The sequence below is a fragment of the Brienomyrus brachyistius genome, chromosome 22, assembly GCF_023856365.1.
Source record: "Brienomyrus brachyistius isolate T26 chromosome 22, BBRACH_0.4, whole genome shotgun sequence".
Classification (NCBI taxonomy): domain Eukaryota; kingdom Metazoa; phylum Chordata; class Actinopteri; order Osteoglossiformes; family Mormyridae; genus Brienomyrus; species Brienomyrus brachyistius.
In genome coordinates this window covers 16,003,468-16,028,072 of record NC_064554.1, presented here as the reverse complement: position 1 = coordinate 16,028,072, position 24,605 = coordinate 16,003,468, and the positions used below count along the sequence as shown (strand labels likewise).

Genomic DNA, 24,605 nt, shown 5'->3' with positions numbered 1-24,605 from the left:
CAGACAGCTCCATCTTCGAGTGTTTGTGGAGTAAAACTATAAAACGTTCAGCTACAATGTAAAGAAGATCCTCCACCATCAGGTGTTAAGATGACCAGCATATAGGCATATTGGGAGTAGATTGGAGGGGGGAGGGGGGGGGTGCCACCACACTCACTTGTCCTCGCTGGTGAAGGTGTCGAAGCAGCCTCTGGCCAGCATCTGGTCCACCATCTTCAGCAGAGGGATGGAAACCCTGAGGAAGGTGGACAGACATTGTGGGTACGAAGGCAGCCACACCTTCTGAACATGAATGACTCTAAAATCTCAGTCCTACATTTGGATTTGGAGTTATCTTCAATGGTTGAAGACTCGAGCACGATATTGCTACTAGCTCCTAGCTTCTTTGACATTACTCAAGCTACTGCTGTGCCAGTTTGGTACCAGTCGTAGCTACATTCATGCAGCTTATGAGCATAAATTAGCAGGAGAGCAGCCTGGAGAAGATTACTCAAAGGTCATGGGTCTGGAAATGTTATATTTGGCCTGGACTGTCAGTTCCTCGAGCGTTTTCAAGCTTACATAATTGCGGGAGGAGCCACAATCCATAACAAAATGGCCGATCCTGCACCATCTACGCCATGGACAACCCGGGTCTTTGACTGGTCATAAACCAGTCTTGGTTACCCAGCATCCTGCAAGTGATGCCAACAGATGCTTTCCCCCTCCGGAATAATCGGCCGGAACGATACACTCGGCATACATATTAAGCACTCGAAGATGATTTATCTTATGGTGGGGCTACAGGGGTGAGGGCCGAACCAGGGTTTAGAGAAAACCGCTGTCCTGTGACTCCCACAAATGGACCCGACGCATGAACTTCCCACGGTCCCCCTTGGAAGAGGAGCCCCAAAAGCCAAGCCTTCCGCTTTAATGGTCTCGTCGAGGACATTTAGAAATGATGGCATAAATGTAAAGGAGGGGAAAAAAACAAAAAAAAAAAAACTACGCTTGGCGGCGGGAGAAGACGTGGGCGTGGTTCAGCGTGGAGTAAGGCCAGACTAACCAAACCGCAAAGCTGCATCGGTTGGGCCTAAGGCAGAAATTGGTGATTTGTAGGGTGTGTGTCTTTCTTAGGGTTGGGATTTAATAACTCAGAAATCCCGCCACCCAGTGCATACTGTGCTCCAAGCTGCGCACACAAGGCGGCCCAGCACCAGAATCAGAATCGGCTTGTTCGCCTACTATACTAAATTACGAGTAATTAACGAGGAGCGTTTATGAGGAACGCATGAGGAATACGAGCATCACTGCAATCGGCCTGCTATGCAGACGGACCGTCTCCGCCGGTTCCAGGCAGCATGGACAATCCTTCCCATCTGCGTATATCCAGCTGCGCAGATGATGCATCCCCACCGCAAAGCACCGCACTAGGTAGACAGCTGCGCAGACAACCCCCCCCATCAGATACCTGTCGTTACGCAGGTGGTCTTGGAATATGCGCAGCAGTGTGCCTCCGAACTGCTCCAGTGCAGGCCGGTCCTTCTGGATCCCCTTCAGGTAATCGAACAGGGACTGTGAGGAGTAACGGACCTGCAGTGGAGAAGTCAGAGGTCAGAAGGCAGTGGGGCCGGCTAGGTGAAGACCTTCTACACCAGACGGGAACGTCGACTGTGATGCCGTCACCAAAAATACACGTCTTAGGATATACAAAAAAAAAAGCAAATAAAATCCCACTTAATGGACAGAGTTGATCCCCAGCAGGACTTGATCACAACTGCACACAAGGCTAAGCCTTACAGCGGAGTCTCACATTGAGGCCATGATCTTATCTACTATGGGAACAGTGTTTATGGGATTCTGGAGCTCTACAGCCCGTTGTGTGGGAAAGGGACCCCTCCTGGCACGGGCGAGACAGCCGTCGGCACTGGGCCGGCTGCCGTTGGTGGGAAGAAACCAGGAGGCGGCAAGGGATGCGGACCTAAGGCCTAAGACGGGCGGCCAGCCTTATCGCCATGGCGCCCATTACACTTAAACGCCTTATTATTCTTCATTACGCAAACAAACCGAAAACAGATTAGAGGTAACCCAGTGACCGCAGAACACTCCGTGTGTGTGTGTGTGTGTGCGCGCTCTCTCCACAGGCAGAGGCTTGCTCGTAAATCACCGCCGCCGAAGATCCGCGGGGGAGCGCGGCTCTGGCTCGCCATGAAGGGCGGCTTCCTTGCCAAAACGCCCACCGGGTCCGCTTCAGCGGCCCTCCGCCATTATCGCGTTACAAAACCGCTGAAGTCGCCTGTAGATAAAGCTAAAAAAAGCTGAGAGGCCCAAATATAACCAGACTTTGACTGATCGCTTACGGAGCGACTGTCATTAATTCACACAGGAGGAGGTTTTTCAAAAGAAAAAAAAAATTAAAAGACTACAATAAAAACATTCAGAAATCAATCATATCGGTACTGTTGTGTTATAAGTTCTGTATTAGTGGACTAGGGTTACATCAAAAAGAAAAAAAAAATGGATGTGGTTCAGATAATATAAAAACAAAAATGTATTTATAAAAATATATATAAATAGTATAAATATACTATGAAGATGACGATGATGAGTTAAAATGGACTTCTCAGTACCCCAATCCAATCATCTATTCAATATATATTCGCAGTATTCTTTATAATGTTTCTGCATATGGATGGCACTGCAAATACTGCATGCAGCTGTTTGGCTACTTTGATTTTCCAGTTTAAAGAATTTCCACATGCCTGACTGGCTTACTGCAGTGCATGTCAGAACCTTATATAGTACGCAACTGACTTAAATTGAACGAACATGGCAAATTAAATAAATCTAATTTTAGTCTGAAATATGGATGTCTGGATCAGCGCTGATTCAGATCTGTGATTTCGAACATCACGGCAATAATAACTGCAAATAACACCATTATTGTTTCAAATGATTTCCCTAGTTATAAAGTTTGCCTGCTTGCGTTGCAAACTTCACACCTTATCTTTGCTGTCGCTGAGTGCAAATCGCAGGGAGGGGGATTCTGCTGGCGGTTTTCATGACTTCAGAGAGACCGAGCAGGCGGCTTGTGAAAACCACAAAGGAGACTCCGACTACGGCGCGATAGCGCCTCCTGCTGACGCCCCTCTTTACCTCATAAAAGGGCTGCACACTAGCAGGCAGCATGTAGGCTAAAAAAAAGGAAGGGACAAGCTCACCTTGGGCCCCCATAATATACAAAACCTCGGCCGGCATGTTCCAGATGCCCCCCCCCCTTGAATAATTCAGTTTCCACCCCATTTATGGCGGGGATACTTACTGTGGACTCTGTGAGCCCCCCGACAGACACGGTCAGGCCCAGTAGGGTGTGGTACTGGTACTGGGGCAGCTGCAGCAGCTGGGTGATGTGTGGGAAGGCCTGGGATGGGGCGTTCCAGTTCAGAGACTCCGCCCCTTCGCTGTAACGGTGGGGGAGGGGGGGCAGAAAACAAAAATTCACCCAGCGATACGCGAAGGAGCCTCTGCACTGCAGCGGTGTTCTGCTATCAGCTCCCTGCTCCAAACACCCAGCCAGCGACAGCCCAGATGATGAACCCTCAGCCGGCCCCGGCCACCGCATCCGCCACACGTGTGCGCTTCGCACGTAACACTTCCCGCCACGGCGGTCTTGGCGCGGCCCCCCGGCGCTGACTGGGGCTCGCCACAAGCGGCCCGCGCCGGCTTCCTGCGCTTACGTGTGGTTCGCACGCCCCGCCCATGTCGCCCACGTCGCCCGGGGAGATGCTTATCAGCGGCGCGACTAAAGCGCTGCTTCTCACGCTGGATGAGCGACAGCCGTGACCACAAAGGGGGTGATGGGGGGGGGGGGTGACGCTCATGGAAACCAACATGCCGCAGGTTCATCTGGCACCTTATGACAGGCGCTTCCTGGCACTTGTGCGCGTGTGTGTGTGTGTGTACATGTGGAAGGAACGAGATCACACGCGGAGACAAAACTGATGGGGCGAAACTGTCCCATCAAACCGCTCAAACAGCCCCTTGCTTCATTTTCACATCACGCTTTCAGTTCGCTTACGATTTACGCATTTATTCATGATTAACAGTGGAGACCTACGCGCAGAGACAGACGTTAAACTTGTCCGGACATGCAAGGAGGGACCTTGTCAGGGACATATTCTCCTTAAAGCAGCCTTTAGGAAACCACCATAATATTGATCAATTAAGAGCAAGATGTGGGACCTAATGCTCTCTTACACTAGGGAATATAGCTTTGCTGCCATACCCCATTACTGCCCTCGGGTTATCATGCGCGTGCAGTATATCATGTCGAGTAAACGCATCTTCTTCTCCGAATTTTATTTCGTTCCCTATTTTGATTTTTTTTCTTTGTATGACAATTGTTCTGGCTTCTTAGATTTCTGTTTGAAATACCAATAAACGGATTGTTCAAAAAATAAAAAATAAAAGCTTTAGAAAACTGTGGTTTTAAAAAAAAAAAAAAAAAAAAAAGCAAGATCTGTTTTCGAAGAGGGGAAATGTCACACAGATGAGAGGAACCCTGATAAGAATCAGCATTAGTGAGCTCAGATGAAAACAGCAGCACCCCCACCGGCACTCACACAGGAAAGATGGCGAGCAGCTCCTCCTGGTGGGGGATGTGTGGCACTGCAGGCTCGCGACTGTGAAGGAGGCGCAGGAAGATGGTGCCGGCGTGGGCCCGGTAGCGGTCGATCTTCTCTGCTGCCTGCTGGGCCAAGCAGCACATCATGCGCTGGCAGCTTGGGAAGGAAGGGGGGGGGGGGGGGGGTCAAAAGGCGGAGCCAAAAACCAGAAACGCCAGCTGTGTGGCTGTACATTTAAGGGCTGCCGTGTTTTACTGCTCTTTGAGGGGGCGAAAAATTTACCAGGTAATTAGCAGACAGGAAATGAGCAAGAACAGGCCAAGAACCGTAAATGGAGCCGAGAGAAACACAGAGACAGGAAGCATTTTCAGGTCATGTGTAGACTGTAAGCATCTGGTACGCGCCGTAACCACGGAGACTCACAGATCAGGGGGGAGGAGTCCCGGGTCGGCGCGGACGACCAGGAAAGTCACCTCCATCAGGCTGGTCATGGCAGCCTCTCGAACCCTGAGACGAGAGACGTGAGACTGGAGGATGGGGGTAGGCAATAGAGGAATTACAGTACCCAATACACACAAATACACACCCCCACCGATCTGCCATAACCACCAGCAAGCCGGGAATGACAAGGATGGGCTGCCAGTCCATCACATGCAGGGGCGATTCATACAGAGGGGCCAACATTATAATTAACCAATGATAGGTTTCGAATTGGTAAGTGACAGGGGAAGAAGCACTCCTGGGGCCAATCAGCTTTCAGCTAGGGCCAGTGCACCTGTAGCCCAGCCCCTACATACACCACCAATCACAGGCCACCAAAATACCAAGCGATGACGTACCTCTATACTGAAACTGCTCTAAAATAGGGCTGAACAGAGATGATTTGGGTTTCGGTTCCACCTCTCCATGCAGGGTCACACCTGCACGTGTCACTTAGTGAGATAAGTCAGGTGCTGACTTCCCGGCAGCCACAAAACACTATCCCCCATGCCTGCTGACAGGTGGGGCTCAGCAAGTAAATCCCTGAATGTCAACACCCCAGCTAAGACGGCCTATCCAAATCCTACCCAAAATAAACACCCCCCGCCCCACCCAATCCCCAGAGTCATTGTTTTCTGAGACAGGTATATGGGCTACAGAATAGGGCCTGATCTGCAAATTTGGGGTGGTTGGGTGTATTTAGAAAGGTAAACAGAGAGGACAAACAGGTCAGATCTGCATGATTTAAACACCCTAAGGGCCTGAGAATAGCACCATGTGACCTGGGGGGGCCGTCGGGCGGAGTCATTAACATTCATGGGCTGAATACTTCATTGGGTGACAAGATACAGGAGGAGCGGGCCAAAAGCCAACAGGACTGGCACTGCAAGGGGGGCCCTGGGTGTCGTTACTCACCAGGCCCCGACGTCGCCCCGGCTGTCCGTGGTGTAGTCGCTCATGCAGTCCAGCAGGGCGCCATACACTTGCGGAATGTTATCCAGGCACAGGAAAGAGTCTGGAGGCCCCTGGGCAGAGATCCCCACTGTAGTGCACACCCTGGGGGATTGGGGGGGGGATATGAATGGTGTAGTTGATGGGAGACTGATGATCTTTTCCATACTGGGCAGGCTGAGCTACATATTTAGTGAAAGAATTTATCCGAAAACTCTGAACTCCATTCATGGTATATGTAAGTGTGGCGGGAGGCGGCTTGGATATCAGCTCACTGTGCGATGGCTCTGGCGGCATCTCTACGGGCTTCCGTAAAGGTCAGATCCTTCTGGGTGATTCTAGATGTCGCCTTGAGGCCTGCTAGCACCTGAAACACAGACAGAGAGATATGCAGAAACAGACAGAGACAGACAGGTATACAGACAGACAGACAGACAGACAGGTATACAGACAGACAGACAGGTATACAGACACAGACAGGCAGACAGGCAGGCAGACAAAGACAGACAGACACAGAGACACACACAGATAAACATAAAGATAGACAGACAAGCAGTCAGCGGAATATGCAATGTGACACTTGATATTGTAAAGCAATTGACTGAAAATTTTAAAAAATCCTTGTAAAATTAAAAGCAAAAGGAATTCATTCATGCATTTACAGAAAAAAGCGAAGTACACAAAAAGACAACGACTGTAGTTACGATCCTTGGCATCTATTTTAAAAAAACCTGAGTGTCAGTCACACAGTTTCTTAGCATTAACGTCCGTGAGAGTCTGACTGTCGTCGATACCTGTTGCAGTTTGCTGTGGATCATGAATCGGGGCAGGGAACCCAGAGCCAGAGCACAGCCACAGCGGGTCAGAACCTCCGGGCTCCTCAGGGCCGCGATGTACTGGCTCACCAGCGTTTCTGTACAGACACAGACGATGAGGCACGGAGAAGGACACGGCCGTAAAGCAGGCACCCAACAACCCGGGAGATGCCAGCATTCCGGGTTTATCAGCACCAATAAGACAGGAGACGTGTTGTAATCTTGAAAGACACGCAGAGGTCACGGGGTCGGCCTCACACGCACACACGCTTTACTCCCTAAGGCTCTCTCTTCAGCGTGCGGAGTCACTTTGGGGGCGGAACCTCGTACCTCCTTAACGGACCCAAAGCCCTCACCCCCTGAAGGGCCAGCGCCTACCTTGCATATCTGGGTCGGCCACCCCGGGCTGAATCTGGTAATACTCCTGTGACAATGCCGCCAGGGCAGAAACTGCAGACTCCTGCAGTGAGTGTCCGGGGGAGGGGGAGAGAAGGAGAGAGACAGAGGACAGGGCAGAAGGTTAGGGGCGTATGAAACACAGCTGCGTAAACATGCCAGACCACGGAGGCACGGTGACTGATTGAGTGATTAGGTGGCTGATCAGGTTCTGATAGGTACCTTGATACCCTGCTTGGCGCCACTGGAGAAGAGGTGGAGGCTCTTCAGACTGTCATCGATCAGCCACTGCCACCCACCTGCAAACACAGACCATGAGCGGAGCCCGGGACACGACTCGCCGCAGCCGGCCTCCGCAAACGATGATTTATTTACAGCCATTTTGAACTCTGAACTTGGCGTATTTTTTTGACACTTACTTATAATGGGATCCTTGTGGAATGGCATTCTGGAGAGAGACATCTTCTCGATCAATGTGCAGACTAGGCAAAAAAAAACAGGACGTTAGACCCGGGTTAGCTGAAATGAAATGATGTAATGAAATGACGCTTTATTTGTACAAGTACACTAGAATGCTTCGCTGCACGTTGCCCATCTTGTTCGCCTTTTTGAGAGACACTGACACACACACATACATACACACATACATACATTCAAAGGAGAGAGAGTAATGGTTGGGATCTGAACCGGCGACCTTCCGATCGCAGGCACTGAGGCCTAACCCTCTGGGCCACATGCCTCCCCCAGAAGGCGTTTGCTTTGCCTGATGACGCCTTGCAGGCCAGCCTTATCTGCACTGCCCTTGTCAATCACACTCACTAAGCAGCAGAATGGCAGCCACGACATTAACCCTAATGACACGAAAAAAAATTCATGACTGCTGCAACTGACACCACAGTCAGAGACCCAGAAGCCTAACAGGACCGAATCAGTGTCTATTGACCAGATAATAGTCCTCAGATTAACAGCACAGTCCGAAACTACAGTCACTACACTGCGCTTTTATTTTGTATTACCCTACTATGCTTTTATTTTGAAGGACAGTGACAAAAAGGAGGAAACAGCACCACTCTGAACCAGGTGTGTTCAGCCTTACCTGCAGGTCTCATCAGCTCACCGCCGAACCCCCTGAAACAGCACAACGATAATAAATCAGAATTAATCTAAGCGACATCGTCAACATTATCATTAATAGAACTATATGAAATTTCTGACCGCTTCAACTCTTCAAATTAATGTCCCGCCCAAAGCCTCAAACAATGACAAGAATCCCCACGAGGGTCAGGTTCTGCAGGAACCAAGCCAAATGGGTCTGCAGGCTTTGGAAAGGAAGGGCATACCTGTACTGCTGTCGATCGAAAAGCTGCAGGAGGAAACAGGAGGCTCGCGGTCAGGCGAGTTCACCGACTCTGCAGACGACTTTACGTGGCGCACGACGTGAGGCAGTGAGCGTGTACCATAGCAACTCAGATTCAACATGGTGCATAGACTGTCAGGGAGAGTCTGTACTTTGACGGGTATAACGAAGGCAATTCTAGGATTTCTTTTTAAGGTGAGGGGCATGACAGGGGGGCATAATTCATACAGAGGCGGCAACTGTATCTTTAGCTAGTGATGTTTCTAATCTGTGAGTGACAGGGGGAAAAGGGCACTCCAGGAGCCAATCAGCTTTCAGCTGAGGATAGTTCCCCTGTGGCTCCGCCCCTTTTTAACATCAAGGCAAATTCAGTAAATTTTATGACTACGGGACGTGTCAGTCATACTGACCTTCTGGTGAATGCTCTTCAGGCCTTCCACCGAGTCAGCTGACAGGAAGTCCGTCACTGGCCTACAAAACGCCAAGTAAGGACATTCGTGGTGACTAATTAGCAATATTTAATATGGTTCTAGTTTACGGAGGGAGGGATCCATGTTTACCTATCAGTTTGCGAGCTCAGCTTGTACAGGGCCTGGGTGATTTCAGCGCATGCCAAAATGGCTCCATGTCGACCATGCAGGTCCATGCCTGCTGCCATAGGCAAGAGCTGAGGCAAGACTGAAAAGGCAGAAAAAGTAATTGATATATACTCAATTAAAGAATAAAATTCACAGAATGTTTTCTCAGCAACCTGAGATTAACTTTCAAATGGGCAGTGGCCAGCATCTAAAGTAGTAGAAAGTTCCAGAAACACTAATGACCTGTAAGTATCTTGACTCACCTGTGTTGGCCATGTAGTCCGGATCCTGCGGTGTGAGGTTGCGGAGGGCCTTGGCGGCCAGCTCTCGGATCACCCTGAAATCAGCACAGCTTCCATCAGCCTTAGACCTGAAGCCTAACCCCCCCCCCCCCCTCCCATTAACATCAGCGAATCTTACCCATCCCAATGGTTGACCTTCATCGCTACCAGGTGGTCGATCATGGCCCTGGTGTATTCTGGGAAACTGGCGATGTAGACGCTGCAAGATTCGGAGCAGGAAGGTCGCAAGAAAGGAAATTACGGAAATGACTTCACAGACAGCCACTCTTATTTAACTGGACCATCTTTTTTCGGATTCTCCGGGTCAGGAATGGGATGGCCTGGAATTGTGAAGGTCAAATCCACACGAAGACATGGCTGGGCCAACCAAAACTACCATCTTCCATGCCCACACACTCATAAGCCCCACCTAGCGTCTGGGCCCCTGACAGTCTTCCTCTTTCTCGCGCCATGTAGGGAACCCTGGTCAAGGTACAATATTGGATCTGAGGGCCTGAACTTAAAGCAACGAGCTTCACAGAGGCGGAGAGGGCGGGTCGAATCACAGCGGCACACAAAGAGAGACAGACAGACAGACAGACAGACAGACAGAGAAATCACACACGCCCTCCCTAACCTGATGCTCTGGTAGCAGTTGTTGAGGTTGCCCACGGCGTGGTAATCTGCCGTCGTCAGGATGTCGATGCCATGCGGAAACGTGCCCTGCGGTGACAGAGGTGGCTCCAGCTAGCGTGACAGTCCCACAGCTCGCCAACGAGCTCGTTTAATGAGAACACACACCTCCTTCCCTGAAACCTAAGGCTTCGTCCCACACTGATGAAGGGGAAGAGACATCAATCCCCCTGTGCTCTTGTCTGTACAAACCTGTCTCCCGACGTTCTCCTGGAAGGCGGCCTGTGATGGACGGAGACCATAAAGAGAGTCAGATACACAGAAAACACAGTTAAAATTCAAGAAATAATAACATAAAAAACATTCGGCATGTTCGAGGACGCCCACCGAGGCAGCTCTCCGGCAGTTGACGTTCCTGTCGAACACGGCGGTGATGACCAGGGCACTGGGGACAGCAGAAAGCGGGGTGATGTCAGAGGGGGATCTTCACGAACTGGAGCTCTAATGGCCCATAAAATCAACCGCACAGCAGTATGGGAAATCACATATAGACGCAGTCAACACGGCAACAAAAAATGGAGGGAAAAAAAAAAAAAAAAAAAAAAAACCTTCTCTGGGTTTAGGTCGGATGTTCGTGCCTTATCTGAGTGGGAAAGTGCCCCCAGCGATTTTCCTTGGATCTAGCGGGGGACTCCTTGTCGTTGCTCGTCCTCAATCTGTCTCCACGCCCCACCCCATTCCCCCCTCCACGCTTCAGCCACGGGACATCACAGCGTACTACTGCTGGCTCAGAGGCGTCCCAGACAAGTCCAGTCAGGGAGAGGGAGGGAGGAAGGCGTGACGGGACCCCGGAGGCGTGTGAAAGTGCCAGGTTGTGGTTCCCACCGAAGCTCTGCTGACGAGGGGGAGTGAGACCGCCCCCGAGTCGCCCCTCCCTACTGTCACCACCCTACAGATACGAGGCGAGGAGGGGACCGAAGCCCACGGCATCATGGGATTGGCTTCGTCCCACCTGGCAGCCTCTGCTGGGCCCCCTGAACAACCCCACCCCACCCCCCCAACTCAGGCTTATCCAGAAACTTCAGAAAGAACAAACACAGGCATTAAGGTGGACCATTAAGAGATATTTGAAAACCTGGGCTGTAACGAAAGTGATTAACACACTCTCGTGTTCGGGGGGGGGGGGGGGGGGGGGGGGTCTCACTACCACGGCGTGTGAGTGAGAGCCCAAGGCTGGGAGGCCTTCTGAGTAGGCAGATAATGAGAGGAATTATGGGGATTTCAGAGAAGTCAAACGGCAAAGTGTGAAGACATCCCTCCTCACTAATAGCACAAATTGCAGATACAAATAAAGTAGAACCACTGAATAATTAATGACTGTCTTTTTTGTCATCATAGATTTAAAGGGGCGGCACACACACACACACACACACACACACACACACATACATATAAATAAAATGCACAGCAAAATGTTGAAATTACAGATTGGCCACGGACACAGATTTTAACAAGTATGAAACTGCCCCCCCCAACTCCAACAGCCCCCCAGCAGACCCCATCGATACCCCCCACCCCCGTGTCAGCAGGCCGCTGTGGGAACCTGTAGGCGTGTGAAATGGGGAGCAAGACCTAGCATGACGCCCTGGCAAGACGCTGCGGGGATTTGTGCCGAAACCTGTCAGGAATCAACCTGGAGAACCTGAGGGGGCCTTTCTGGGGGGAGAAGGGGGTGGGGACAAGGAGGGGGGGGTCAGATGGAGCTACTTCAGGCGAGAGTGTGTCCCAGCACGTGAAGCCCCACGGCTACGAATGTGCCGTTAAACGCCCCCCCCCCCCCCCCCCCCCGCACGAGAAATCGGCGCCGCTGCGGGAGACGAGAATCAGGCAGCAGGGAAGACGGACAGGTTTCACATGCCGGAGGTCATGGGTCACATGGAAAGACAAGGTTGTAAGCCAAGGGCATACCTGGGGGGGGGGGGTGACAAACATGGGAACCCAATGCCCCCCCCCCCCCAGAAAAAAAGCTACCGAAACTATCCACATAGCCAGAGGGCCACAGCTGAGTTCCCACAGAGAATGGATTATCACATACTGTCTATCTCATCCCCCGGGTTAAACTAGGCGGTAATTAACGAACCCATCCCAGCTAATTAGTGCGCTGGAGCTTTCTCCCGAGCAGACTGCTAACGACCTCCAACAAGCTCTCTTCGGGACTGCCGGACTTAACGATGAAGACGTGCAGCTCGCTCCAGGGCAGGACTGACAGGACTCCGAGACACGCGGAGGGGGACACTTTCATTTATTTAGTGGGAGCCTCGATCCCAAGCGAGGAACATTTGAACCTGCGACCTTGCGATCACCGGCACAGCGTCCCGACCCAGTACGTGCTTTTGGTGCCAGAGTATCAGGGGGAACCAAACACAGGATGGACATGTGGTCATGGAAGGGCTCAGACCGAGGGGGGACATGCGCATCAGCGGCATCGGCGATTCGCGGAAGAGGGAAGAAAAGAGAGTCTTATATAGGGACTGGGAACAGGGAACTGAGCGAGCGTGCTGGTGACCAGATCCGACCCCAAAACCAACCACCCAGCAAAGAAGCATTTTCAAGGAGACAACTCGATCTATATAGCAAGACTTTGTGGATTTCTCAGCCTTGAGACATGAAGCTGGGGTGGGCGTGGTGGGGGCGTGGCAGGGGCGTGGCAGAGGCGTGGCAGGGGCGTGGTCATACCTGGCGATGCTCGTGACGAAGGGCTGCAGCTCCTTGGGCTCGTAGGCCCTGGCGAAGGCCCAGCACACGTAGCAGGCTGCATCGCGCACATTGGAGCCCACACTGCAGGCGCCCCTCTTCTCGTCGTACGTCAGGGCCTTGGAGATGAGCGGCACCACTGCAACGAAGGGGCGGGGCGTGGGTCATATGGGTGGTGGTATCTTGGCAGCGGGATACTAAACTAACAGTTTATGAAAAATGGTCACCCATCCATCCATCCATCCATCCACACCGATTAAGTGCTGGGTCGCCGTGAGCCTGGAGTCCAACCTAGGATGCACCGGGTCACAGGGAAACCATGGACAGGACAGAACCTACACGCTACAGGCAATTCGGAGAAGCCTATAGAGCTGGAATACGTACTTTGGGGGAATGCAGACGGAGACCAGAGCACCCGGAGGAAAGACACAAACAGGTGCATAACATGCAAATAGCGCAATCACAGCCTGGGGCAGGAACTGAAACCTAGAACCATGAGGCATGAGGCTACAGTGCCACCTACTGAGGCACCGTGGTAGGGCAGGGCGTTCACACGACACACCTCAGCGAGAAAGACACGATCCCGATCTGCAGGTGCAAAATGCGTGCTCAGGGGCCCACAGGGCCAGAGGCTCAGGGGCCCACAGGGCCAGAGGCTCAGGGGCCCACAGGGCCAGAGGTTCAGGGGCCGGCCATAGCACTGCCTGCGATTCTGACAGCAAGGAGGGTAATGGGGCCATGTAAAACAACGCCGCGACAGCAGGTCTGACATCACATTCTGTTCGGGAAACCCTATGAAGGCCACCACTACCCAATTAAGCAGAACACCAGACGGCACAGCACCTCTTCGTCTGCGCCGGGGAGGGCGTCATGCGGGCCATCCGTTTCTGCCTCCGAGCGACGCAAAAAGAGAGCATCGTTGAATAATCCATCTATCCTGACTCATGCAGGCGGATGCAGGTCCCAACTGGTCACCAAACAGGTCGGGTTTAGCGATCGTGGGAAAAGGGCACCACCGGTGACCCCTAGTGGTCCTTAAAAATATATAGCCTAAGACGACAAACAGTCATCAAGGGATCAGCCTGAAATATCAGCGAGGTGAGACGAGCTGCCGGTCCAACAGGACGGGCCTGTTCCTGAAACACCAGTGCTGAACCGGCACGGCTTCGGCACACGGCCATAGCCCAGGCACATGCTCACACAAGCGAGAGGGGGCGGGGCTCTGCGGCTGGACTGACACAGACAGTCCCCCCCCCACCCTCCCCACTGTGAGAAACCAGAGCTCGAGGCGATGGAAGGAGGCGGGTGAACAGGATGGGCAGAAAGGATGGGGCGGTATAAAGCAGCAGTCCGGGCAGGCAGGTAGGGGATACCTTTCAGGCCACATACAACAGGCGAGCAACAGGCACAGGTACGAGTGACCTACAGCATCAAGGTAAGACAAACACCGAGAGCCCAGCCGCCACTACACACTGAGGTCAGCGCTTTCAGCAGCCTCAGGAAGCAGGAGGACGTTTTCTCAGTGCAAGCAATATTTCCTGGACTTAATTTTAACGGCTGATTTTTAGTATGTCAAACGACTCAGATTTAGAAATCGCGCTAGGAAAACATTATTCTGCGATAATTAGGTTGAATAATTCTGTCGAATGATAATCGGTTGTAAAAGCAAACCCAACTGAATATAAGAATGGGGTTTTGTAAAGTAATACAGAAGCCAGCTGTGTAGTGTCTGGGCAGCCAGGTGACGTTTAGCAGGTGCGGACAACACAGTGGGGGCCAGCAGAAGAGCAGTAGCGCGGACAACCGACAGGTTAATTATGAACAGCTGGGCATGAGCTACCCCACCCAGAAGGGGACATACTGACTGTCCCTGACTTATACAACCCATATGACTTAAGATGATTCACACATATGACCGAAGGTTTTTAGTAAATGCATACATCGAGTGCACCTTCATAATGCATACATAGAACATACCTTAATTTTATTATTCGTCAATAATGTTCTATGATAATAAACAGTACAAATGTGTAATGTTTGTTTTTAACGTACATTAAAGCTGTTTAGGTATGTAAGGATGTTATGGTATACTTACATGCCTCTTATGAATGTTCTACGAATGCATTACGAAGGTACCGGACAGCATAGCGACCATTCCGACCTCACATGCATCTCTGCCAGCCTCATTCTCATCCTAAAAGTCGGACCGATTATCCTATTTCAACAGGCGTGAACTTTGACAAATGACCTGTCTGTCCGAATGGGAACCTCTTACACTGGGAATAGTCTGCAATTTAGAAAGTCAGTATTCTTCCTTTTATCCATCCATCTTTTAACTGATGTATCACAGTCATGGTTGCTGGGGGCCTGGAGCCTATCCCAGGAAGCACAGGGCACATATGATACCTTATAAACTTAACCAATAACCAGTTGAACATCACCCCAGAGCAAGTCACTAAACTGAAACGCCTTTGGGTAAGACACTGGGAGTTTCGGTTCAAGACAAAGGCTTGCAAGCCCTGAGGGCATGAAAGTTTGATCAGCAACTTCTTGCAGCTATGCGACACACGCATGGTTATCTTTCGCTGGAAAATGGAGACCTGCTGAATTCTAGGAAAGAGATAAGGTATTTTGCATCTAAGTGCGACACTCTTATTAGACTCCATGGCTACAGGCAAATTTTTTTTAAAATTCCCAATGAAGTAAAATGACAAATCCAGTGCTACACAAACAAAAAACTGTAAATAATAATCTACTTGTGTGCAGAAAATAGATGCCAATGCTGTTTAATAATGCAAGGCTTTCACGCTAACGCACCGTGCAGGATAATCGGCGAAAGTGAAAGATTTCTAAGGAAACTCTCGGATGTCACAGCAATACTGTGCAGCCAGTGAACCGTGTCAGAACCAGGCAGCGTGGAGCCTGGGGAGCTGCGGGCCCTAATTCTGGGGGCAATCGTGAGCGAATTGTTCCAAAACGTGTACCAAACACGCTCAATCCATAGAGCGACACGTAGGATCATCTCCTGATGTTACCAGGTCACTGGAGCGTCATGCAATTCTAGGGAACTCTGGTAAAACTGCCACCGTCACCTCGGCCGATTCAGCCTCGGATCGGCCAGTCAGAAGGAGGAGCCTTCGATCAATGCATTTCCTGCTAACTTGACTTTCTTCATGTAGGCTTTCATGCAAGTTTCAGCGCTTGCTGCATTTCTGCTGGGAACAAACCTAAAAAAAAAAACCTTCCTGGAGCATGATTGCTTTAGCATGTCATGCTATTTGTGAAGTCGAGCCCTGGGGGCAGGTGTCCTTTTAGAGGGGCATTCAGACGTGCAAATGGCACAAAATGATGATTCCCGGAAGACGGGCGGCAGCTAGCTAACCCATATTCTTCTGGTTTTTCTGGTCCGTCCAGGTCTTTCCATGGTACAGCGTCCTGCTGTCGGCTTTGACAGTGACTTCGAAGCCACACGACAACTATATCTCCACCCGTATCAAAAATCTCCCAGGACAGGAGAGGAAGCAGGCAAGAAGCAGAAGGTCCCCCACATCCGAGCCAGGAGACATGAGTACCACAATGGAGCGCAAGCCTAAGCGGCCCCATTTCATCCCCCGGCCACCAGGAAAGCCCTACAAGTACCACTGCTTCCAGTGTCCGTTCACCTGCAACGAGAAGTCCCACCTCTTCAACCACATGAAGTACGACCTCTGCAAGAACTCCATCTCCTTGATGTCTTTGCAGGCCCAGCCTGCAAACCGGGACCCCATCCCCAGCCAGATACCGCCCCCCGACACCCCTGTCCCCCTGACCCACACGGAGGTCACAGACCAGGCCGGAGGTCCGGACGACGGGCCGGACCAAAAGGACGAAGCACATCCATTGTCCCAAGAAACGTCGACCGGACGCCTGGCAGAATCACGGTCACACGGAAGTTCCGCTGCGAAGAGGGAGCCCCTGGCTGACGCCTCAGCCTTCTCGCTCATCGCTGCTGAGGATGACACGTCGATGTCAAAGAAACCTGAAGCCTCCACTCCAATCCGGGGGTCCTTTCCCGACTACAGTGTAGACCGTGGCCCGGCTTTACCACTGGCCATGCCCGTCTCCAGAAACGAAGTGCTCGACTACTCCGCCATTGCACCAGGCCACCTCCTGTACCCCACCCCCCAGCCCCCAGGAATCTGCACAGATTACGAAAGGGCAATGCAGATCCACCTATACTTCCTGGGTCCCCAGAGGGCCATGCAGCCTCAGCTGCTCTTCCCCGAGTACTCCTCTCTGCCACTGCCGGAGTACTACTACCCCCACTACCCACCCTTCCACTTAGCCCCGCCTCCTCACTACCGGCCATCTCTCGCTCCCAACCGCATCTCGAAAGACCCTTCTATGGAGTTCCCTGGCCACCGCCTGGATAACCGGGAGCATGAGCTTTATTCATACAATTATACCCAAGGTGACCACAGCAAGGAGCCCTTTCTGGGGCCGTGGTGTGCAGTTCAGCCCAGGGAGCAGAGGTCAGGGATGAGCCCAAGGGCTGGGAGTGCGGCATCCTGTTCACCAGACCGACCGGTTACAGCCAAGCTCCCCAGGATGACGGTTGACAAACACGGACCTTATCAGCCTTACCAATCGGAGGGAAGGTTGCCCATCCCACAGCCAATCAGAGGACAAGTAAGCAATCTGAGCCCGATACAGGAAACAAGGTAGGAAAAAGCAATGCCTTCTCACCTTTATTCTTTATTTTAATTTAAAGGGACCGTTAGTAATGTTTTATAAATGGGTTTCGGTAATACAAGACCATTCAAAATCCGTTTATTCACCTATTTCAGGATCTCAGAAGAGAGAGAACCCAACTCCACATTGAAGGAGGACGATATGCCTCTGACTCCACTAAACCTCTCTAAGAAGGACCGAAAGAACCAGGGGTCTGTGTCAAATCTCCTCACCAGCAGAGGGAGCTCTCCATACTGGGAGAACATCCCTCTTAACCTGTCCGTCAAGTCGCCCACCTCCGGCCCGGCTACTCCCCCCCATGTGAACTGGCCCACATTCACCCCCCCTAGCTTGACCGAGGAGAAGAAGCAGACAGCCGCCATCGCCCTCTGCCAGCTGGCTGCCGCTGATGGCTTTCCAGCCAGCATGGGGCTCGCAGAGGGCACCAAAAACAAGCTGGCAGCGTGCCTGGCCCAGGCCAAAGGTCAGAAGAGGACGCGACGCAAAAGGACAAAAGCAGCCAGCGAGGGCAGCCAAGGCTGAAGAGGCAAACCGAACCCTAAAGAGGCTTCGCCGAACCTGAGCGAGAGAGAACAGGGCCTTCTGCCTCAAGGGAAACTGTGAAACAGGACTCAATGAACTCAGTGCAAGATTCTGTATTATACATACCCACCAAAACAGCTCTAAAGGGGGAAACGCTTGTGTTAAATATGAGTAACCATAAGATGGATGGATGCATGGATGGATGGATGGATGGAAATCCTTTACCTAGGCTGCCATATATTTTGTACGTGTTCCAAAAATCTCAGTAATGAAGAAGTCACGCTCTGCAGGTCGTGTGTCACATACTGAACATTTGCAGTTAAGTCTAATTTGCTGCTGTAAACAACCAGGATAGACACACAAGGAAGGACATGTAAAGATATGCAGGTTTAAAGAGGCAGCAGTCGATTCATTATTATGCATTGCATTATGATCTTGTTATAAAGAAAGATTTATGTCCATTATCCATAATGTCGCAGATTGTGATTTTTGGAAAGGGAACCACGTGACTTGTCAGCCACTGGGGAGGACGGAGGCGAGTGCCTACCGTCAGTGAGGCGGGTGGGCAGCAAAAGCCCCCTCCGGCCCAGCTCTGCCAGTGCCAGGCAGCCCCCGTGCCAGGCGTTGTCCGTCTCCTGGAAGCTGAAGCACTCCAGCACGGAGGCCACCACCTCGTCCGCCAGCTCCACGGGGAGCCTGCCCGTCACTCGGCCGATCCTGAACGGTGAGGAGCATCGTACGTAAACTCCCTCGTATCCGGAATTCGAGTAACTGTCATGCTCAGGTAACCGGCACCAGGACTAGACTGTGATTAAGTCGGCCCTGGACTTTGGGGTACTCCGTAAATTCCTGTGAAGGGGAACCCCGCAATAAATTCTGCCGACCCACATAACCATCAGCCCACTGGGAAAACACTGAGTATGCCAAATGGTCAAATCAACTCTGTCCCAACATTGCGGGTACGAGAACATTCACTGTATTAATCAACGTTTTTAGGCCTGACAACACACGTACATATGGACAAAGGTATAAGGACACATCTCTTAAAAATTGAATTCAGGAGTTTGATTTAGACCCATTACCACAGCACAATGCCATTCAGTCAGGCTTACAAACATTTGTGAAAGAATGGGTTAATCTGAAACAGCTCTGTGAATTCAAGCATGGTACTATCATAGGATGCCACCGGTGCAGTAAGTCAGTTCATGATTTCTTTTTTTCCCTCCTGGATAATCCACGGTCCACTTTAAGCAGCATTACTGCTAAGTGGAACCCTTTTGGAACAAATGAGACTCATTAAGTGGCAGATCCACGTAATGGCAGGGTTAGGGTCCCCGAGTACTGCAGTGCACAGTGCAGAAAAGTCACCAACGCTCTCTTGATGAATAACTGTTCCAAACTCGGGGAAGTTCCAAACCTCCTCTGGCATTAACCTCAGCACAAAAACTGTGTGCTGGGAGCTTCATGGAATCGGCTTCCATGGCCGAGCAGCTGCATGCAAGCTGCAAGCCTCACATCACCGAGCACAATGCCGAGCATCGGGTAGAGTCGTGTAAAACACACGCCACTGCAGTCTGGAAGAGTGGAAACGTGTTCTGTGGAATGATGAATTATGCTTCTCTCTCTGGCTGTCTGATGGATGAGTCTGGGTTTGATGTCAGGAGAACGTTACCTGCCTGACTGCATTGTGGCAGCTGTAAAGTTTGATGGAGGAGGGACAATGGAAAGGGGTTGTTTTTCGGGGGTTGGGCCCTCAGTTTGAGTGAAGGGACTCCTTAATGCTTCAGCGTACCAAGACATTTTGGACAATTCTATGCTTCCAACTTTGTGGGAACAGTTTGGGGAAGGAAGGTCATTTTCTGTTCCAGTATGACTGTACCCCAGTGCACACAGCAAGGTCCATAAAGACATGGGTGGGTGAGCTTGGTGTAGAAGAACTTGACTGGCCACACAGACATCACCCTGACCTCAACCCTATCAAACACCTTTGGAATGAACTAGAACAGAGATTGCGAGCCAGGCCTTCACATCCAACATCAGTGCCTGATGTTCTTCTGGGTGAATTCCCACAGACACACTCCAAAATCTTATATAAAGCCTTCCCAGAATAGTGGAAGCTGATATAGCTGCAAAGGAGTGACCAGCTCTATATTGAAGCCTATGGATTTAGAATGGAATGTCATAAAAGTTCCTGTAGGTATAATGGCAGGCTGTCCCAATAATTTTGTCCATACGGTTTATGAAAATGGTTACATCACTAACCTACTGGCAACGGGTCTGAAGTCTTACCCTTTAGCTGCAGACCAGCGTACGATCGTCTCCTTGTCCTTCAGTCCAACCAGAAGTTGCTCTAAACATGAAAGACAGTTTTCTACTTAATTCAGACAAAAAATTACAGGAAGTAGCTTTGGAGATATAGTTTAGAAACATAGCTGTAACGTAACTGTCAGGCTTCCCCAAGCAGTGCGACAGAAAGGGAATCACTCACCAATGACATTCTCAACCTCCTCTGGAATGTCATAGTCTTCCTCCTGGGCTTCTGCCTCCAAGTCAGGCTTCCCAAGGCTGGGCGTCACCAGGCCGCCGGGGTTGGCAGGCTGGGATAGATTGGCAGCCAGGGAGCGGCTTCCTCGTTGGTACCTGTCATCCCCAAAGCTGACCTCAGCCTCACTCTCAAATCTCATACTCTGACCAGCATGCATCCGTGAGTCTTCAGCTGAGACATCCATTGACAGTTTATATGAACCCAAACTAGTGCGACAATCTGTCAGCTGGGGCAGTACCCAGGTAGGTCAACTGGTTATTTATGTTTCTGTTTTCTGAGTTCCAGAAAATTCCACTGTGGGATGAGACCTGGCTTACAAGTTACCCAAACATACCAAATACCACAACACACCCAAGTCAGACAAGTCATCCAGTCATAGTGTACATATTCCAGGATATATTTAGCATATAATGCCAGGAACAAAATAAGACAAAGCATCTCTGACTGAAGCGCACTGTTACACAGACTTCAGCAGGTCCAGCCTGTGTGACCTCCACACCCCTATCCCACCATGACCTTTCACCTCCACTTAGCCAGCCGGGGCTTCAGCAGCGTCAGGCCCAGGCGCTGGACCAACTTCACGCCCAGTTTCCGCACCATGGCCTGGCTGCTGTCCGCCAGCCTCCGCCTGTCCAGACACTGCAGGACTGTCGGAGCTGGGTTACAGGACACAGTGTTGGCGTTACAGTCGATGTCACAACAACACCGTAACCCAGTGACGATGAATTCATACTTTGGGTGAGACGGACGGCATACCATACGGCAGGAAGTCATCTCGCTTCCCATGCTTGAAGAGCTGTGCCTGCAAGACATAGGTCAAGGGGTCAAAGGATCGAAAGGTCAAACCTGCATTTAAAACTCAAGCCGAGAAATTTATGCCTGGTTCTCGCATTATGTATTTTTTAGCCTCCCCCACGATAAAATCGGCTTATAATCATATTTCTTGTGCTTGTACATTATCAGATGTATGTGACCACAGGTGGTTGTGTTTCTTCAGAGGCGTACCAGAGACTGCAGTGCCCCATCCAGCATCACCGTCCCCTCCATGGTCAGATCGTTAGCCTGGGACACCCTAGTCAAGGTCCAGTCCAGGAAGTCTCCCAAATGCTTCTGCTTCACGTCTGGCCTGGTCATAAACCTGCGAGATTCACCAAGATCCGCATAAATGTCAGTGACGGCACTCACAGGAGTGGCATATAACCACACATATGCTTCAACTAATCGCGGCTTTCGGTACCGAAGCCGTCTATCTAAACACTGGGACCGTACTGAGAAATTTTAAGCAGCAGTGGCAGCTTCATTTTGCCCCCTGCTGGACAAATGTATGAATGCAAAACACTGACATTGACATAGTGGGATGCAATCAGCTGCTGAACTACAGCAGAAAGAATAAAACTGCTGATAAAAGAAGCCGATTACTTACTTAGAGAGCAGAATGGAGGCTGCATCCCTTGGCTTGTCACTAACCATGAGGTAAGACTGCAAAACGTGAAAAGACACGAAAAGGCAACGCGCTCAAACAACCTCCTACTTCGAGAAGACAAGAATCGGAAAAGGCAAACACCCTATCGAAGCTGAAATTTAAAAAGTGCACCAGTCACCTTGGCGACAGCAAGGATGCGGCCCATGACTGGCTCTCGGGTCTGAGCGGGGTCAGAGGTCAGGTGGCCGTCCAGCCGGGAGAGGTCAAAGGGTATGAGGCAGGTCATGGAGAGCCAGAGAAGCAGCATGTAGCGGGTCTGCCACGTCTGCAAGACAGGCGGGCAAACAGCAACGGCAGGAAAGGTGAGCGACCGAGCGGCTTGAAGACATTTACATCAGTTACAGATCCGTAAAGAACAAGTGTACCTTCTACAATCATGATACAGGCAGCCCCCTGGTTATGGACGAAAACTGTTCCGTAAGTCGAATTTGAAGGCAAGTCGGAAAAACAGTAACAGTACATAATAATAAAAATAATAATACAGTAATAATAAAAGTAATTACATATGGTGCTGTACTGTACTTAGAGACGATGAATTGCTGAAGCAGTGTAATGTGTACACAAGAATTGCTATTATGACTCAAATTTTTTATATATTAGGCTTTCTGGTAGTCTGTTCGTAAGTAAATCAGATGTTCTTCACCTGAGTACTGCCTGTACCACAAATGCATAAGTCTAGAAGAAAAACTGAGGAGAAGATTGAAATACACATATTTGGATTATTTTAATGCAAAAATTACCTTAATCGATATATATAATATGCATGAATTAATCATCTGCCATTGCAATTACTATGCGTCCCTGAGATGCCAGTTAATATTCGCATCGGGGAGCCCAACAACAGGATCCAGCAGGAAGGAAGGAGTCTCCTTATTCACCTCGTGATCTTTGGGGTCCTGGCAGCAAAGCAGGTCTAGAACAGGATGCACATCTGAGACCTCATGTGGCAACAGCTGCATGAAGATCTTGTGTCCCCGGACCTGTCAAAAGACACAAATTCACAGTCAGACATGATCGGGTAACACACACATATAATAATAATCCTGTCCAACAAAAAGAGTCAAACATTAATAAAAGGAACAAATATGAAAAGCTTCCAATAAATCAGAATGTCATATACTCTTTCTTGGTCACATGGTCTGAAATGAATCTAATCACTCTAATCAGGGTTATAGCCTGTGTCTTACCTTTGAGATGAAGTAGAGGAATTTAAAAGCCAGATGGACTAAGAGAGGTGGAGACTGTTCACTGCGAATCAGCTCCAACAGAAGGCGCAGCATCCACTCTGAGGGGGCAGAAAGGAAGTCACAGACTGCAGAAGACCAGGTACAATCTCAACAGTCCAGTCTGTCAGATAAAACTTTCCCATACTGATGCTACGCTTAGATGGAAGGAGAAGAGGTATAAAATACAGCACGTAATTTATTTTAACAACATTCCTGAGCAAAACACAACGAAGCCACTCAAACCTACCCAAATGCGGATCCAGAAGATGAGGTTGCTCCTGATATTTGTCCATTAAAACTGGGACGGCATGAAAACATTTGGAGAAAAAAAGTCACTCATTTGGTTTAATACAGCTCACGGCCAACATAAGCGTTTCTTCAACATCGTGCACTTTTATTTAAAAATGAACAAAAGATAAGACAGGAACTGATCGGACATTTCAACAATGAATACACTTGCATTACTCAACTAAGGCACAGGCTATACTCAGGGGAGCTAGTCAGGGGGGGTTCAGCAGCTTACACACGAATCTCTGTGTAGCAGCCTCTCTGGATTTGGTGTCCTTATATGCCTCCGGGAGCCCGGCGATCAGGGTTCGGGTCTCTGCGCTGTCGCTGAACGCCGCCAGTATACAGCCTTGGGCGACCACGTCCGACTCGCACCCTCCCTCCTCTCCCTCGGAACCGTTCTCCATTTCGGCCAAAGCCATCTTTTAGTGAGTCTCAAAGAAGAGAGCAAATCGCCCACGCGAACAGAATCTGTCGTAACGATACAAGAAGTCTTTAAAATAGCTTAATTATAAAAATTGCAGCACGAATTCGTATGGGAGTGTCAGACACGCTATGATTTAATGAAACACAACAAAAGAAAGCCACAGAGAGTAGAAATAAACAGAAAGAAAACGTCAGTGTGCTATATTTCTCTAAAGACCTATGAAAAGTCCTTCGACGCAAAAATTATATATTTTTTCCTAAATTGCCTAGATTAACGGATGCGACACTACACTATCACCTAGCTCTTATGTTGCTGTGAACCGCCCGCGATCTTACAGTAGTCAGGCGGTACGGAAGCCGGAGTAGTGCAAAGTTTATCCACAAACGCGTTTGATGGGCGCATGTGCACTGCAGATCGTCACGCTGTCCAGTGAACAAGATTGCCGTCACGACGAATTCCATCATTGCTCTTAAACTGAATCTAATGAAACAGGTGATGATGAAAGAGGCACTTAAACGCCAAAAGACAACAAGA

The 24,605-nt window shown here is 50.2% G+C and overlaps 2 protein-coding genes across 4 annotated transcripts in view; one reads left to right on the top strand and one right to left on the bottom strand.

Annotated features, from left to right (window-relative positions):
- The window catches only part of znf750 (zinc finger protein 750), a 22,779-nt gene extending 4,213 nt beyond the window's left edge, over nucleotides 1-18,566 (top strand). The window contains exons 1-3 of one of the 3 annotated variants that reach the window (XM_048990674.1): nucleotides 14,143-14,284; nucleotides 16,264-17,549; nucleotides 17,676-18,566. In XM_048990674.1, the coding sequence (XP_048846631.1) occupies nucleotides 16,414-17,549; nucleotides 17,676-18,102 (1,563 nt within the window). In that variant the 5' untranslated portion in view covers nucleotides 14,143-14,284; nucleotides 16,264-16,413 and the 3' untranslated portion in view covers nucleotides 18,103-18,566. Of the gene's footprint in view, nucleotides 1-14,142; nucleotides 14,285-15,615; nucleotides 17,550-17,675 lie in introns of those variants that run through there. The other 2 variants (XM_048990675.1, XM_048990677.1) reach the window with 2 other exon arrangements.
- Nucleotides 1-24,484, bottom strand: part of tbcd (tubulin folding cofactor D) — a 27,408-nt gene extending 2,924 nt beyond the window's left edge. Inside the window, exons 1-34 of the mRNA XM_048990606.1 lie at nucleotides 24,369-24,484; nucleotides 23,880-24,115; nucleotides 23,604-23,654; nucleotides 23,318-23,415; nucleotides 23,009-23,110; nucleotides 22,249-22,395; nucleotides 22,071-22,126; nucleotides 21,653-21,785; nucleotides 21,404-21,449; nucleotides 21,171-21,303; nucleotides 20,591-20,742; nucleotides 20,392-20,452; nucleotides 18,650-18,819; nucleotides 12,832-12,988; nucleotides 10,483-10,540; nucleotides 10,348-10,377; nucleotides 10,100-10,185; nucleotides 9,602-9,682; nucleotides 9,445-9,518; nucleotides 9,164-9,281; nucleotides 9,014-9,074; nucleotides 8,587-8,609; nucleotides 8,343-8,374; nucleotides 7,666-7,728; nucleotides 7,469-7,545; nucleotides 7,229-7,310; nucleotides 6,830-6,948; nucleotides 6,311-6,402; nucleotides 6,000-6,140; nucleotides 5,028-5,111; nucleotides 4,602-4,760; nucleotides 3,302-3,440; nucleotides 1,451-1,572; nucleotides 158-235 (exon numbers count right to left, since the gene is read on the bottom strand). Of these exons, the coding sequence (XP_048846563.1) occupies nucleotides 158-235; nucleotides 1,451-1,572; nucleotides 3,302-3,440; nucleotides 4,602-4,760; nucleotides 5,028-5,111; nucleotides 6,000-6,140; nucleotides 6,311-6,402; nucleotides 6,830-6,948; nucleotides 7,229-7,310; nucleotides 7,469-7,545; nucleotides 7,666-7,728; nucleotides 8,343-8,374; nucleotides 8,587-8,609; nucleotides 9,014-9,074; nucleotides 9,164-9,281; nucleotides 9,445-9,518; nucleotides 9,602-9,682; nucleotides 10,100-10,185; nucleotides 10,348-10,377; nucleotides 10,483-10,540; nucleotides 12,832-12,988; nucleotides 18,650-18,819; nucleotides 20,392-20,452; nucleotides 20,591-20,742; nucleotides 21,171-21,303; nucleotides 21,404-21,449; nucleotides 21,653-21,785; nucleotides 22,071-22,126; nucleotides 22,249-22,395; nucleotides 23,009-23,110; nucleotides 23,318-23,415; nucleotides 23,604-23,654; nucleotides 23,880-24,066 (3,212 nt within the window). The 5' untranslated portion in view covers nucleotides 24,067-24,115; nucleotides 24,369-24,484. The remainder of the gene's footprint in view (nucleotides 1-157; nucleotides 236-1,450; nucleotides 1,573-3,301; nucleotides 3,441-4,601; nucleotides 4,761-5,027; nucleotides 5,112-5,999; nucleotides 6,141-6,310; nucleotides 6,403-6,829; nucleotides 6,949-7,228; nucleotides 7,311-7,468; nucleotides 7,546-7,665; nucleotides 7,729-8,342; nucleotides 8,375-8,586; nucleotides 8,610-9,013; nucleotides 9,075-9,163; nucleotides 9,282-9,444; nucleotides 9,519-9,601; nucleotides 9,683-10,099; nucleotides 10,186-10,347; nucleotides 10,378-10,482; nucleotides 10,541-12,831; nucleotides 12,989-18,649; nucleotides 18,820-20,391; nucleotides 20,453-20,590; nucleotides 20,743-21,170; nucleotides 21,304-21,403; nucleotides 21,450-21,652; nucleotides 21,786-22,070; nucleotides 22,127-22,248; nucleotides 22,396-23,008; nucleotides 23,111-23,317; nucleotides 23,416-23,603; nucleotides 23,655-23,879; nucleotides 24,116-24,368) is intronic.
- Nucleotides 24,485-24,605: the final 121 nt, after the last annotated feature.